At 40.2% G+C, this 15,383-nt stretch overlaps 1 protein-coding gene across 1 annotated transcript; it reads left to right on the forward strand.

Annotated features, from left to right (window-relative positions):
- The first annotated feature begins 4,926 nt into the window (after positions 1 to 4,926).
- Positions 4,927 to 9,036, forward strand: ARL4C (ARF like GTPase 4C). Its single transcript, XM_081940744.1, has one exon. The coding sequence runs from the start codon at positions 5,526 to 5,528 to the stop codon at positions 6,102 to 6,104; it is 579 nt and encodes a 192-aa protein (XP_081796870.1). The 5' UTR covers positions 4,927 to 5,525; the 3' UTR covers positions 6,105 to 9,036.
- The last annotated feature ends 6,347 nt before the right edge of the window (positions 9,037 to 15,383 follow it).

The following is a 15,383-nucleotide window of genomic DNA, read 5'->3' on the forward strand; positions in this document are numbered from 1 at the left end:
CCAGGAGCAGCATCACAAGGGCCCCCCAGCCCCAATTGCCTGTCCAACTGCTTGTGCAAGTCCAGATGCCAGCCCCACTGGCTCCCATGCCCCCTCGATTTCAAGCAACATTTGATGAGACCCCTGGGAAGCTAGCCTACTTCCTAAATCAAGTCTGGGTGCACATTGATCAATTTGGAGATCATACCCTTCCGACCGAGAGCTGGTTTCAGCCATAATTGAGGGGATGAATGAGGGGAAAGTGTCCAAATGGGTAGCTGAGCTCCACGATGAGGCAGCTCCTGAATTAGAAGACACCAACGGATTCTTTCAACTGATGCAGATCCAATTTTACAATGTGGCCCAACATGTGGAAGCAGAAGAGCAAATCCAAGGGTTGCGGCAAGCCAGCTGTCCCATGAAGGAATTAGTTTGGGAGTTTAGAAGGGCAGCTGGAAAACTACAGGACTGGCCAGAGTGACTTATTGTGCACACATTCAATGATGCCCTAGATCCCGAACTGAGAAAGGCATGCAGCATTAGAGGGGTGCCGGAATATATCCAGAATTGGTACACTACCGCAGTTATTCTGGATCACAAACTTCACCCCATTTGAAAGCCTACCACTGAAAAGTCGGCTAGAAGGCCTTTGGGTTGCCAAACTCAAATGAAGCAAGCAGAAACGCGTCTCCCCAAAATTGCAGGAGCAATAAAGTGCTACCGGTGTGGTCAACATGGGCACAGAGCATTGGGATGTTTAGCCCCGGCCTCGATCCTGCAAGCGTGAACCCAAGCCACCAGTGGAACAAAAAGGGGCACATGAAAACTACCCGAAGAGTTGTCTCACCCAACAAACAGAAGGAGCCGCTCCCCAGCCTGAGGAGACAGAGACTCCGCCAGACAGGGAAACCCCTCCCAGTTCAGAGGAGAAAACAGCAGCGAAGATGACCTGATGGATATGCTTTTCTTCTGAGGAGAGGCTGCCTGTCAGGCCTGCAGCCATCTTTTCTTTGGGATCTTTGGCCTGGCACATGGGAGGGGGGATTGTAGGAGTGAGATATGATATAGCCAAAACAAAAAAAAATTCTAGAAAGCCAAGATCATCCTTTGTCTTCACACCTCTGCACCTGACTGGAACTGGATGGGTGGGGAAAACCGGGAAGCTTTCAGTTTCAGGTTTTCCCAGATGTGCCAATATGGCTCTCTTAATAAATTGGAACTTTGAGCAATACTTTGCCTTGGACTCTGATTTACTTTTGGATGCTATCTGGAACCCTGATATATATATTTATATATATTTCCCTAATTGCCGATTGTTGAGTTCTTACCTTCCACTATTATTCATATTTTTATACATATTTAGTAGTACAGTCATTCAAAATCTATTTTTCCCATTCTTCATATCATGTTACAATATTATCCTGATATCTATCACATTGCTAAAATAATAATCCAACTTGCATAGTTCTGATATTAATACACATTATTGAAATATTCATAAAAATATTCTTTTACTCTATTTTCCCTTATCCTCTATCTCTTATTCTTAATCTGAACCTTTAATCTTATTTTCTTTTTAGTTTTCCTCCCATATTTGTCCTTGGAGTCTTTTATTCCCTCTATTGGACTATGCAATCTAACTTTTCCTCCCAACTCTACCCTTTCCCACTGTCTAAGTCCAGAACTATCGATTCCATCTATCTATTTTCTCCAGTTCTCATCCTGTTTCTCCCATTCTCTTTTTAGGTCTTTTACAAGTTCCCTCCCTTTTTAGTTAATCAGTATTCATTTTGGCAACCTTATTATCTTCTTCTTGCTAATTTCTCTCCACTTTCCCCTCTGTTTCTTCTGGTAGCTCCATTCTTTCTTCCTTGTTCTGATCATTGTCTCTTATTCTATGTATTGAATTTCTCAATTTTTGGTCTATACCAGTGATGGCGAACCTTTTTGGCACTGAGTGTCCAAACTGGAATGCATGTCACAACGGAGCTGCAAAAATTCAAAGACGGCTGGCTGGTGCGTATGTGCACGACAACCATCTGTCTTCTGGTTTCTGGTGCTTGCATGCACGCTGGCCAGCTGGTCGTCATGCATGCCGGAGCTATGGAAACTCAAAGACCAGATGCCCAGCGCGTGCATGTTCACTTGGTCTTCTGGTTTCCGGTGCTCCAGCATGCACGAACACTAGCTGGCCAGTGCGCATGCTAGAGCCCCAGAAATCTGAAGACCAGCTGGCTAGTGTGCATGTATGCACCAGCCACCTGGTCTTCCAGTTTTCGGCATGCCGGCCAGCTGGTCTTCACGTGTGCCGGAGCGCTGGAAACCCGAAGACCAGGTGCACATGCACGCACCAGCCAGCTTCCGGTTTCCGGGACTCTGGAACATGCGAAGATTAGCTGGGTGGCATGCTGAAACCAGAAAATCAACTGGTAATGATGCATGTGCCCACAGAGAGAGCTCTGTGTGCCACCTCTGGCACACCTGCCATAGGTTTGCCATCACAGGTCTATACGATCAAATATTTTCTCAATGCTTTGAAAAAAGCTCCATTCTGTTTAGGTTCTCCTCACTTCCGTCTTATGTTGTGTCTGTGTTTAGTTAATCTCTTTTTTAGTCCACTGTCCAGAGTTCATGAATTCAAAAAACCAAACTTCCAAGTCATAATTCTAAATGTCTCATCAATAGTCAGTCCAAACAATTTAAATTCACCAGGAGGTTATCCACACCTGTTCAAATTATTTTATATGTTCAATAATATTCAATGATGTTCAGGGGTTCTTAACTGAAGTCCTTAGTTAATAATCAAATCTCTAGTGTTCTTAGAGTAGGTCTGTATCTAACTGATATTTCCAGTCTTTCTGAATAGTTATTTCCAAGTTTGCATATTTTTCTTTTTGTCAGCAGATGGCGCTGTCACTTCTGTCTGCTTCAACCTCTCTGCGATATTGGTAACAGTTCTGATTTCAATTATTTTTTCAATTATTCAAATTATTTTAAAATTATAAATCCAATAATTGAGCAATGTTTGTAAAGAGAAATTTGGGACTTTAATTCCAGCATTTTAAAATGCTCTCGATACCACGTCTTTTAGCTTTGAGGAACCAAGTTTCTATTTATTATTTAAAAAGCATTTTTTTTCTTTCTTCAATTCTGATATTTTTCCTCTGTGCCCATTCGCAGCTTCAACAAATAGCTTTAAATATGCTTCCCCCTTGGATTTCTGGGGTCAACTTCCAATAAAAAATATTTTCTCACCCAGATCACACTTCATTCACTTCCTCAGCTCCAGCACAGTCTTGGGTATTCAGGCTGTCCCCAGCTTCATGGCAGCCATTTTGGCTGCTCCTTGTCTTCAGATGAGGGGGCTTTCATCACCACAGATGATGTGGTTCTCCTTGACCTGCCATGCGGTCCGAACTTACTTCACCACCCCTTCAGGGTGGCTATGGTCCGAAATTGGACCCTCCAATAGGGAGAGGTTGGAGCTGACCGCAGAGATTCCAGATCAGACTTCCAAAGGTTTCAGAAGTACAACTGGAACTATCTTACATCCTCCCTTTATGCTACCATTTCCACTGTAGGTTTTTTGGCAGGTTTGTTTTTCTATTCAGTAAGTTACCACTGCAGAACAGATTCCCTTCTGTCTGTGCCTGAAAATTCATCATATTGATACACTTATGAATCCACATTACTAGCAACTTATTTGCATGAATAATTCTTCTTTCAATTCGTGTGAAGCCCCACACTCCATCCCAAGAATGAAATATTTTAGGAACTATTAAAAAAGACAAAATATTATATTTCCCTACAGGAGAAATGGAAAAATATGTTTTTAGAAGCAGGAAGCAGCATCCAAGCCTTTCTTTCTGACAGCAGATGCCAGCACTTAAGAGATAAAGAGCTTATTGCGAGAGGAAGACAAATATCTAGATATTCATAAGCAAAGCAAATACTGCAGGCAGAAATCCATTCAAGACAGAATAGTTTGAAACTGCTTGTAGCAAAGTTTGATAGCTAACAAAAGCAGAGTGATAAGATTAACACCCTTTCAGAACACAAGCCCCTTCATTGCACTACCCCCCAAACAGTCCAAACTTCAAAGTCACATAGAACCTTTTAAAGATCCATCCACTCATTCAACCCGTTCAGCTGACCCAGAACTGTCTTTCTGGTTCTGTTGAATAAACCATCTTTCCAATCAGCCTCCATGTTGTTTCCAGTGCCTTTCTCCAGGCTTGGAACTGAACCAGGTGGATTTTCCTTCTAAGGAATTTTATCTTTCCACGCAGGAAAATTGGCTGAAAGCATGACGTCTTAGTGAGCTTGGAAGGCTGGGTGAGGATCAGCATTGTTAGCCTTGGAGAAACAGAGAATGGGTGTGAGCCAACTAAAAGCACGCAGACAATATGGGGGCTGGATAACGTTTTTATCTTACTGGATGGAGGCAGGCTAAGGGTCTTTGGGCCCTCCTGTTTCAGAGAGCCACGATGAGATCTTTTAGAATCAGATTCGGGAAGTCACGCACTCAACTATAAATCACCCTTTCCGGCGTCTAAAGCAGTGAGTGTACTGCTTCTGATCACACTATACATAAGATTTCACATTTCTGTTTGTTCTTTTGAACGTACTGATATTTTAAAGGCAGAATTGTATTTCTATATTATATGGAATATTAGAAAATATGACTTCCCCCGTAGTCTAAAATGGTACGGTCCAGGCACACGCGACCCCTTTCCAAACGAAACCAAGCGATGTTCTTCGTCGTATTTCGCATATGGAAAAGAAGTTATCCAAAGACCAATTTACCAAAGACCAATTTTAAGGAAGCAGTGATTGATCGAGTGAAAGAGGGCTGGAAAAACAAGGCGAAAGGAGGGCGAGAGTCTCGAAATAAGAACGTTTCTCCCCACCCCACCCCACCCTCGTACCGTTGCCCTTTTAAAGCTCCTCCCTTCCTTCTCCCCTGCTCACTTCGCAGGGCTTTGATTGATTGAGCTGCAGTTGCTACGTTGGAAGCTTTGGTGGGAGGTCCTATTGGGGCTTCCTCCCAGGCAGATCGCTAGAAGGTGGGCCTAAAAGGAGGGCGCCACTTCCTGCCTGAAAATGAATGAGTCCGCGGGGAAGGAGGCAGTTCCCCTTTTGATCAATTCATCTGAACAGTTGATCCAGAAGAAAACCCAGCTCTTTTTCTACCCAGGTGAAAAATAGCAACGATTTGCACGGAGAACCATCTTTGTTCTGCGGTTCTGAACAATCTGCCACACCTCGAAATTGCCTTTGCTGCTTGGTCCTTATTCCAGGCGGCGCGATCACGGCAATCGTGGGCTCTTGAGCTGATCATTGCTTCTCCACCCCCTCCTCTGTCTCGCGATTTCTCTCTTGCAAGATCCGGATTGTTGCTGATCTCCACGGCGTATCTGAATGGTTTCTGCGGGTGAGTGTGCATTTTAAAATAGCAACCTAAGGATCTAATACCGACTAACAAGGAAAAGAGCTTAAACGGAATCGGCAAAGATTTTTCTGCTGCTGAGTCACCCATCAATACCATGGGAAACATTTCATCCAATATCTCTGCCTTTCAGTCTCTGCACATTGTCATGTTGGGTCTGGATTCTGCAGGCAAAACCACGGTGCTCTACAGGCTTAAATTCAACGAATTTGTCAACACGGTGCCTACCATTGGCTTCAACACTGAAAAAATCAAGCTAAGCAATGGAACTGCAAAGGGCATCAGCTGCCATTTTTGGGATGTAGGTGGGCAAGAGAAACTGAGGCCTCTGTGGAAATCCTATAGTCGTTGCACTGATGGTATCATTTATGTGGTGGACTCTGTTGATGTGGATAGGCTAGAAGAAGCCAAAACAGAGCTGCACAAAGTCACCAAGTTTGCAGAGAATCAAGGCACTCCCTTATTAGTGATTGCCAACAAGCAAGACCTGCCAAAATCTTTGCCTGTGGCAGAAATAGAAAAACAGTTGGCTCTTCATGAGCTAACTCCATCCACCACTTACCATATACAACCAGCCTGTGCGATCATTGGTGAGGGTCTCACAGAAGGTATGGACAAGCTGTACGAGATGATTCTCAAGCGCAGAAAATCCTTAAAGCAGAAAAGGAAACGATAGGCAAGAAGAAAGTGCATTCCATTAGATCATAGTATGACTTGCTAGTTTGAAGTATTAGTTAAGGATGCCGGTGTTTATATTATTTTCCATAGTATCACAGAGTTCTTCAATATGCTGATTTTTTTACAAGTTCAAATGATAACATTGTACTGACTACCATTTGGGATGCTGGTCAGATCTATGCATGCCAGCCTATCACTTCCATCCTGCTCTCAGGCCCCATGAGCCAGTGGGATAAGAGAACGCCTTTTCATAATATTCTAGCAGGACTAGAAGGCAGAAACTTTTCCTATCAGTTGCTTCTGACCTTGTGAACTACAAATATGCAAGAAGCTCCCCTAATTCTTTGAACAATTCCTATGTGTGGGAGAGAAAAATCGTAAAGCTTGATATGTCAGGGCAGGCCCCTGTTCCATTCAAATTAAGATTTGTGCTGCCATCTCAGGATGTTACTACATGGTGATGTGTGTGCATGAAAATCTAGACATTGCTCGATGGGAAAAATGCTGTGATTAAGGGGAAATGTGCATTAAAAATACAGCTTTTATATGAACCACTTGTGGAAAACTTTCTCAGCCCTACAACAAAGTTACCAAGATGTTTATGATCTGTTGTTGTGTGTGGCTGTTACCAAGATCAGCAAATATGTAATTGCTGAACAAATAAGGCTGGGCTACTTCCTGGAGTAATTTTTATGTGTTTGGAGGGAAGTAACCTATGTTCCCTGTCATTTCAGTTGAGTGTAAGGATATACATAGTGGGTGGACTGTTCTTTTCTTTTTTTTCCCTGTATTGTCTTTCGGATGGGTTTTTAAAATTGGTAAAGAGGGCTGTGTATGTTATATATTCCTATATTAAAGAACTAAGTTGGTGTGTTGATGCACTTGAATTAAAAAACTGCTTGGATCATTTGTGACCAGTAGCTGCCTCTTGATGCTGCTGCTTGGATCATTTGTGACCAGTAGCTGCCTCTTGGTGCTACTTTAAGCAACATTAGAAAACGTTATCTTTTCATAAGTCTACGCACTGTAGCAATAACCACTAAACAACTTTTTAAAAAATACCCTGTCTTTGTAACATACTGTGTTTCTAACATTTAATCTAATCAAACAATATGACTCATAATTTAATTTATTACTTTATAATTTGATGGCTTTTATAATCCAAAGGATTGTAACTGTGAATAGCAGTGAAGGAAAATTCAGATTTGTCTGATTTGGTATAGAAAATAAAAGATATAGAACCAAAAGGACAATCTAAACTTTCTGCTGAGAAAAATCCGCAGTCTAATAAATTAACCTTCCTTCCTGTTTAAATCCATGGTTCACTGTTATGATTGTCAAGAATATAGTAAGAGGCAGATTAACAACACAATGTTAATATTAATTTTAAAAGTACAGGAAAATTGGCATTCTTTATGAATACTTGCAGTAATAATGCAATCTGTACTTGTCTACCCACTTGAATTATATCCAATTACTTACATTTATTAGGAATTAACTCTCATGTTATTATATAATAAAAGCAAACCTCATTTATAGTATTTATTTGTGAATAAGGATGCATAGATCAAGCTCTAAAGCTAAAGTCTTACGTAGGCTTATTTGGGAGCAAGACCTATTGAACATGGACTTGGTTTAATTGAGTCAATAATATTGACCTTGGAAGAAAACCCATATCTAAAGGATATGGAATTGTGCAGAGAGATGATATCTCAAAAGTAAAACAAAAACAGAGTTTGACAACTTTAATTCTTCAGCTAATTTTAAAGTCTTTGTGACAGAAATATTCAATCTCTTATTTTAGAGTTACATCTATGATTCAGTTTCTAGGACGTGGATTAGCTACTTTCTAATGAAATTATGTGTGTTCCATAAAGAGCAACAGAAAAATGTAAGCTTATATTTGACAACAAATCCCAATCATTTGATTTTTTTCATTATAGTGGAGATTTTCTATTAGTTCTTTTTGGCAACTCTTTTTTAAGAATGCAAAGACCTCTCTCCTCTTCCAGCTATATTGAATCAGATTATTATGAGAAACCAGAACTGTTTCCACTTTTTTCTCTGCATTTTTATATTTACTACAGCTTTAGTTATTGAATATTTGTCATGCAGCTGTAAACAGTACAGGAGTCCTGCCATGACATTGGCATTTGCTGCAATTCAATTTCTTTACATGCTTGAGGAATTTATTTACATGAATGGTGACTCGTTCACTAATCCCCAGAGTGGGCTGGTCCCATTGTTTAAAGCATTGCTTTTTAACTGGTTAATTTCTTCCATTTACAATTCTCAGGCATGTTTGTTACCTCATATCTGAAAAAGAAAGAGAAAGAATATATTTAATTCAATTTTGAAGCCAAATGCTGTCAGTTTTACAACATGGTTTAGGAATTAATTGCTGTTCATAATCAAATTGTATCAGAAGGCAGATATGGTTTTGGATTCTTTTTCATTCACAAAATGTATTTCTTGCAAATATTAAAAAAAACTAAGTTTATTCTGCTTTATCAGATCAAGTTTTACAGGTGTTACATTACTTCAGTTAGGTCTTGCCAGCCATACTAGGTGTTAAATATGCCAGTGTCTTTAGTGGATTAATTTTGGTAGCAAAGAAATATTGATCATTTTGAGTTACACACAGTTAGAAACACTGCCATGCATATTATTTTTAAAGTCAGACTTTCTTCTACTGTTCAAAAATAATCCTGGCTAGTATCTATGAATTATCTGAGCAAAAGAGAATACCTGAAGATATATGATGGTTTAAAATGTTGCTTTTAAGATATTGCATAAGTCTCATTTCTAAGGCAGATTTGTCCTCGTTTAAATATTTTGTTCTCTTCAATAATGTTTGTGGAGAATGTTATCAAATACTACAAGACACTAGTCTCATTTTCTTCATGATACACCAATTAAAAGTATTCCAACAAAACATTTCTGGATAGTGTTGTTTTCATTCCACTGTACTTTGTCTGGTCCTATTATCTTGTTTTTGTAATGCATACAAGAAATTGCAAACCCAAAATCGTTTAATGAACTAAAAACATTGAGCTATAACAGAGGAAGATTCCTTAACATGAATAGCTTTTTGGTCTAACCTTGTCCCTCCCCCAAGGTTTCTGAAGATAAACCTCCGTTTTGAGCTTTGTATACTAAGCTAAGCCAAAGCAAACCACATTAGTGTGCAATGTGAATACTGTCAAAGTAAAATATTCACTGTGAATTATTTGTGAAATGTTTGACTATTCAGGTTTTAAAATCCTGAAACACTTTGTAGAACTTTTACAGAAAACTAACTACACTTCAGTTAAGTCCAAGCGTTAATTTAAAATATGACTAATATTAAAAGTCTAATAACACTTTGCATATGAATAATGTTATTTTCAAAGACGCAACGGATATTTTGAGTTGTTAGGGAATAGAACTTAGTTTTACTTTTTTTCCAAATTAAAATTATATCACCAAATATTTCAAAAGACATGCATCCTACATTTATATTTACAGATGCAACTATAAACTGGAACTGATTTTTGATTTTCTAGTGTAATTTGCAATCTTGAGATTTCCTGCTACAGCCTATTCAAATAATACCCCAGTCTTGAGTTCAGCCAAGATTAGTTTTCCCTTCTGCTTAGGTGTATCATCTAATACTGTGATGGTGAACCTATGGCATACCTGCCAGAGGGGGCATACAGAGCCCCCTCTGTGGGCACGTGAGCTTTCACCCAGCTGAGCTCCACTGCGCATGCACATATGCTTCCTGTCAGCCAGCTGATTTTCGGATCTGCCATACATGCAGGAGGCATGCGTGCATTCGCAGGAGGGGGGTCGTGCATGCATGCGCGGGGGCAGGGGGGAGCATGGGTGCAGCATGCCTCCCCGCACCCAATTTTTGGGTGTTTTCAGGGAGGCCTGCTAGACCCAAAATGGGCCGTGGTGTATGTGTATGTGTGGGGTGCCACACACATGCAGCCCTTTTTTGGTTCCAGGAGAGTTCAGGGGGGGCTGCTAGGCCCAAAACGGGGCATTGGGGTTTGCATGTGCATGCACAGGGAAGCGGGGGGGGTCATGCACAGATGCGCACACCCTGTCCTCCAGGAGTTTTAACATCCTCAGATCTTTCTTCAAGAACAAGAGTTGCTTGGGTATTTTCGCAATATTGGGAACTACTATTCAAGACATTATCACTTAGCAACCGGAGCCAATAACAGCCAGAGCCACAAAAGGCTCACCACGTCAGGGAGAAGGCAGGGGTTATATATAGTTTGAGGAATATCAGTTTTGGGCAAGCCACAAAACCAAATCTTATTTGCTAAACATATCACCCACAAGCTGAAAACTCCTATTATACTGCAAAGAACCCATTCACAAGGTTCCTCAAACATAAGTGTCATCAGATGATTCATTTTCCTCTTGATTACAATTAATGATCTTAGCCTCAGCACCTGTCTTTTTTGGAAGGGGGCAATTCCCAAAGAACGAATACCCAATACAACAAATCAAAATAAAGGTAAGCACACTTACTAAAACAAGAGATAGTGCAGCAATGGCCCTACCCTGACAGGTGCTCAAACTTTTTAATACATTTTATATCTAACACATGGAACATTTTCTTCCTCCAAATCTTCAGCCATACGTCGAGAAACCAGCTTCCGGTGTGGTTTCAGTAGGGCTTCTTTTGCCTCGTTTGTGAGCTACCCGTTGCCGGTAGGGCAGCTTATAGGGGGCGTGTCTTTAAGCATATTACTAAGGGACGGGATTCATCCGAGTCAACCTCCCAGTATTCTTCAGCGGCTGGTTTAATGCGGGTCCAATGAATCCAAGACTTGGATTCTAAAACTTTTACTGCAAGTGGAGAACACATAACTACAGTATATGAGCCCTTCCATCTAGGTTTCAAGTTCTCCTCTTTCCAGTGTTTCACCCACACTCTGTCCCCCACCTGAATATTATGACTGGAATTTGTTAAAAATGGTGGGGTGAGGGAAACACAATACTGGTGAATTTCTTGTATTTACTTATTCAATTCTCCCACCATTTGATTCACCCATGATGACCCCAGCTGTCCTAGGTCCCCTATATGATTTTTTTTTTCAAATTATGGCTTATAACTGGTGGCCATCCAAACATCATTTCAAAAAGAGATAATTTAAGTTCTTTACGTAAAGTACATCTCACAGACCAGAGAGCTAAGGATAAGGTGTCTACCCATTTAAGGTGGGTTTCAAAACACACCTTATCTTTTCCTTAACAGTGCGATTCACACATTTGCTTAATTTCTTTCCTGAGGCCATTAAAAAACCTCTTTCCCTATAATCGGCAGTATTGATATGCAAAGTAAGGAAAGCATACAGAGTCAGTTCAGATGTTCACCCTTTCATTCTTTGTCCTCTCTAATGTACGGATTAAAACCCATAATTCTGCTACTTGGGCACTAGTGCCTTTTGGGATAGGTACGCTCTCAAAGACTTGGCCAAGAGAGACTACCGCATAGCCAGCATAATGTTCTCCCGTGGTAATGAAGCTTGATCCATCAGTGAACAAGTTATAGTCTGCAGATTTTAATGGCACGTCTGGTAAGTCTGGTCTACATGAGAACTGACTCTCAATGGTTCGCATACAATTATGCTCAATTTCGGGTCCCGGTATTGGCAAAAGGATGGCAGGGTTTAGGGCATTTGTTTGCTTCAAGATCACTTGTGGATTTTGAGTCAGGAGTGCCTGATATTTGTAAATTCTAGGGTTTGTTAACCATAAATGTCCCTTCGTTTCTAACATTCCTTGAATTGTGTAGCTGGTGTAGATAGTGGTAGGCTGTCCAAAAGTTAATTTATTAGCTTCCTCCATTAAGAGAGTAGTAGCAGCCAGCCTTTTGCATCAACTGTTCGGATAGATAAGAGTCTGAGATAATTCTGACTTTAGGGCTTTGTATGCCCGTTTCTGCTTTAAACCCCAAACAAAGGGTTCTTTCCCCCCCCCCTTCATAGATGCGTAAGGAGGTTTGGCTAGAAGCGCAAAATTTGAAATCCTCATCCTGCAATATCCTGCCGCGCCCAAAAGTCCCTGTAACTTTTTCCTAGTTGTTTGTTCTGCAATTTGGCACACAGCTTCTTTTCGCTCATGTCCTATTGCCCTCTATCCTCGACTTATGGTGTACCTTAAGTATTTAACTTGGGGCTTTTCCAGCTGAGCTTTTTGCCTTGGGGCACGATGTCCCTTGTCCATTAACAGATGAAGCAATTGATTGGTATTTTTTTTCAACAAATCTCTTCGTCTCTTCGGTTACTGAGATATTATCTACATATTGGAGTAGTACATCTCCATCTTCACAAGGCTGGAAATTTTCTAGGTCTGAGGCCGAGGCTTTGCCAAAAAGGTAGGTGAATTTTTAAATCCTTAGAGAAACCTAGTCTAAGCAAACTGCCTCTTTTGACCTGTTACTGGGTCTTCCCACTCAAAAGCAAACAGTTTTTTGCTGTCTCTATGTATTTGAGATGGTGAAGAAAGTGTAGGCGGACAGGCATGGCTAGAGGCTTTACTTGTATAATTATAGGTGCATGGTCTGGTGGATTATCTTCTGCCCACAGCTGAGGTACTTTAAATTCTTGAACCATCATTACTCGCCATATCTCATCTGGGGGGTGCCTCATCATTAGGGCCATTTTATCTTCCTCAAAAGACAGTGTAGCTCCCATTTTGCATAGGATATCACGACCCAAAAGAGGAACTGGGCATTCAAGCATGTTTTGGGACATTCTTGTAGCCAGTGGCCTTTTTCCTTACACCAATTACATTGACCTCTGGGCTTTGGAATTATTTGACAACGCAACTGTCAGCAATTCAGCTTTACGTTGCAGCCTGTCATCTTTCTTTCTTCTTTTCGCGAAGACCTTTCATGCAATTTCCATTAATTGTCCGGGGCACTCTGAGATATGAAAGCCATGGCTAGCATGCGGGCATTTTCGGGATCAAGGGGATTGATTGGAGTGTGGGTTTTTTTTTTAATTAAAATTTTTAATAAATTTTACAATTATCACCCCCCTTACCCTTCCCTCTTCCCACCCGACCTCCCCCCGACCTCCCAGAGCAAAATACAGGGTATAAACATTTAACAACCATATGCTAACATAAGCTAACTAATTTTAACATGTTACTATTCTTATGCTTTAACTCCCCCTTTATTAAACTAACTTTGAATAAATTGTAGTGTTCTTTATGCCTTCATTCATAAGCTAATTGAAATTTTTTAGTCCGATATTTATTTTGAATATAGTCAATCCATCTTGTCCAATCCAGCTTGTACTTCTCATCCGAATGATCTTTCAAATACGCTGAAATTTTGGCCATCTCTGCTAAGTTTGCTACTTTTAACGTCCATTCTTGGATAGTAGGCAACTCTTCCTTCTTCCAGTATTGCGCCACCAACAATCTTGCTGCCGTTGTTAGGTTCAAGATCAGGTTAGTCTCTATGACAGTACAGTCTGAAACTATACCTAACAAAAACAACTGGGGTGTAAACTTTATCCTCTTTTTCAACATATTTTGAATAACCCACCATATTTTTATCCAAAATGCTTTAACTTTTTTACAAGTCCACCAAATATGGTAGTACGTGGCATTAACACAATCACATCTCCAACATTTAGATTGTAAATTCAGATACATACAGGCTAGCCTTTTTGGATCTAAATGCCATCTGTACAACATCTTATACAAATTCTCTCTCAAGTTCTGAGCCTGTGTAAATTTTACATTTCTTACCCAAATCTCTTCCCATGTTTTCATCATTATTGGTTCCTCAAAATTTTGTGCCCATTTTATCATACAATCTTTAACTAATTCTGTTTCTGAGCCTATTTCTATCAATACATTATACAACATTTTTATATGCATTGGACCCTGATCCCTAATTTGTTTTATCAAGTTATCCTCACTTTGGATAATACTGGATTTCTAGTCTTTTTTCCATCTAGCCTGTAAATGACCATACTGGAACCAGGTTTGAATTACCCTTTCGTCTCTTAATGCATTCAAATATTTTAACTGTAGTACACCTCTGTCCATACTAAGAAGTTCTGCATATGTAGTTAGATCTTGTTTTTGTTCTATACTTATGTTCTCTATAGCGCGTCTGGGCACCCCCCACATAGGTATCTTGTCGTTTAGCCTAAATTGATATTTTTTCCAAACACGCAGTAAGGCATTCCTTAAAATATAACTTTTAAAGATCTTGTCGGCCTTCTTGTCATATATTAAATAAGCATGCCAGTCATATACCAAATCATAACCCTCAATATTCTATCCTCTGTTAGGTTAATCCAATCGCTAATTGTTGTTAAAACTGCTGCTTCATAGTATAATTTTAAGTTGGGCATTTTTAAGCCTCCTCTTTCACGTATGTCTTGCATTATTTTAAGTTTTATTCTCGGTTACTTTCCTGCCCAAACAAAGTGGTTAATACCTTTCTGCCATTCTTCCAATTTGCGTCTTTTTAAAGTATTGGTATCATTTGAAAGAAGAATAGAAACTTGGGCAAAACATTCATTTTAACTGCTGCTATCCTTCCCAGCAAAGACAGTTGTAGTTTTTTCCATTTATTCAATTCTCTCTGTATTTTATGCCATAATGGTTCATAGTTGTACTTATATAATTTCCCATTTGAAGTTGTAATACAAATTCCTAAGTATTTAACCTTTTTTACTATCTCACATCCTGTTACTCTTTCTAATTCTTTTTTTATTCGTAGTCATATTTTTAGCTATCATCTTTGTCTTCCCTAGATTTACTTTGAACCCAGATACTTGACCATATTGGTTAATTATATTCATTAGACCTATAACTGATTCCCCCGGCTGAGTTAAAGTTACAACCAAGTCATCTGCAAATGCTCTCACTCTATATTCGTAGTGCTTAATCTTAATTCCTTGCAGTTCGTCAGACCCACGTATTCTGTTCAATAACAATTCCAGGGTTAAGATAAACAATGTTGTCCTGGTGGACTAGGACCCCTTTGTACAGTTGCTCATGTGGCACTTCATTGATTAGCTGCATAAAGACAGCGGGGGGGCCTTGGAGTCCAAATGGAATGACTCTGAACTGGAAGCTACCAGATCAGTGGTGGGTTCATACCAGTTCAGCTCAGTTCAGTCAAACCGGTAATGGTATGGTGGCCTGAGTCACTGGAACAGGCAGCGACCCAGGCCTGCCATGCCCCTGAACCAGTTCCCTTGTCACTGTCATTGCTGCACATCTTGTTTTTTAGTTCTGCACATGG

The sequence above is a fragment of the Natrix helvetica genome (assembly GCF_964273705.1).
Source record: "Natrix helvetica genome assembly, chromosome: 2".
NCBI classification, from domain to species: domain Eukaryota; kingdom Metazoa; phylum Chordata; class Lepidosauria; order Squamata; family Natricidae; genus Natrix; species Natrix helvetica.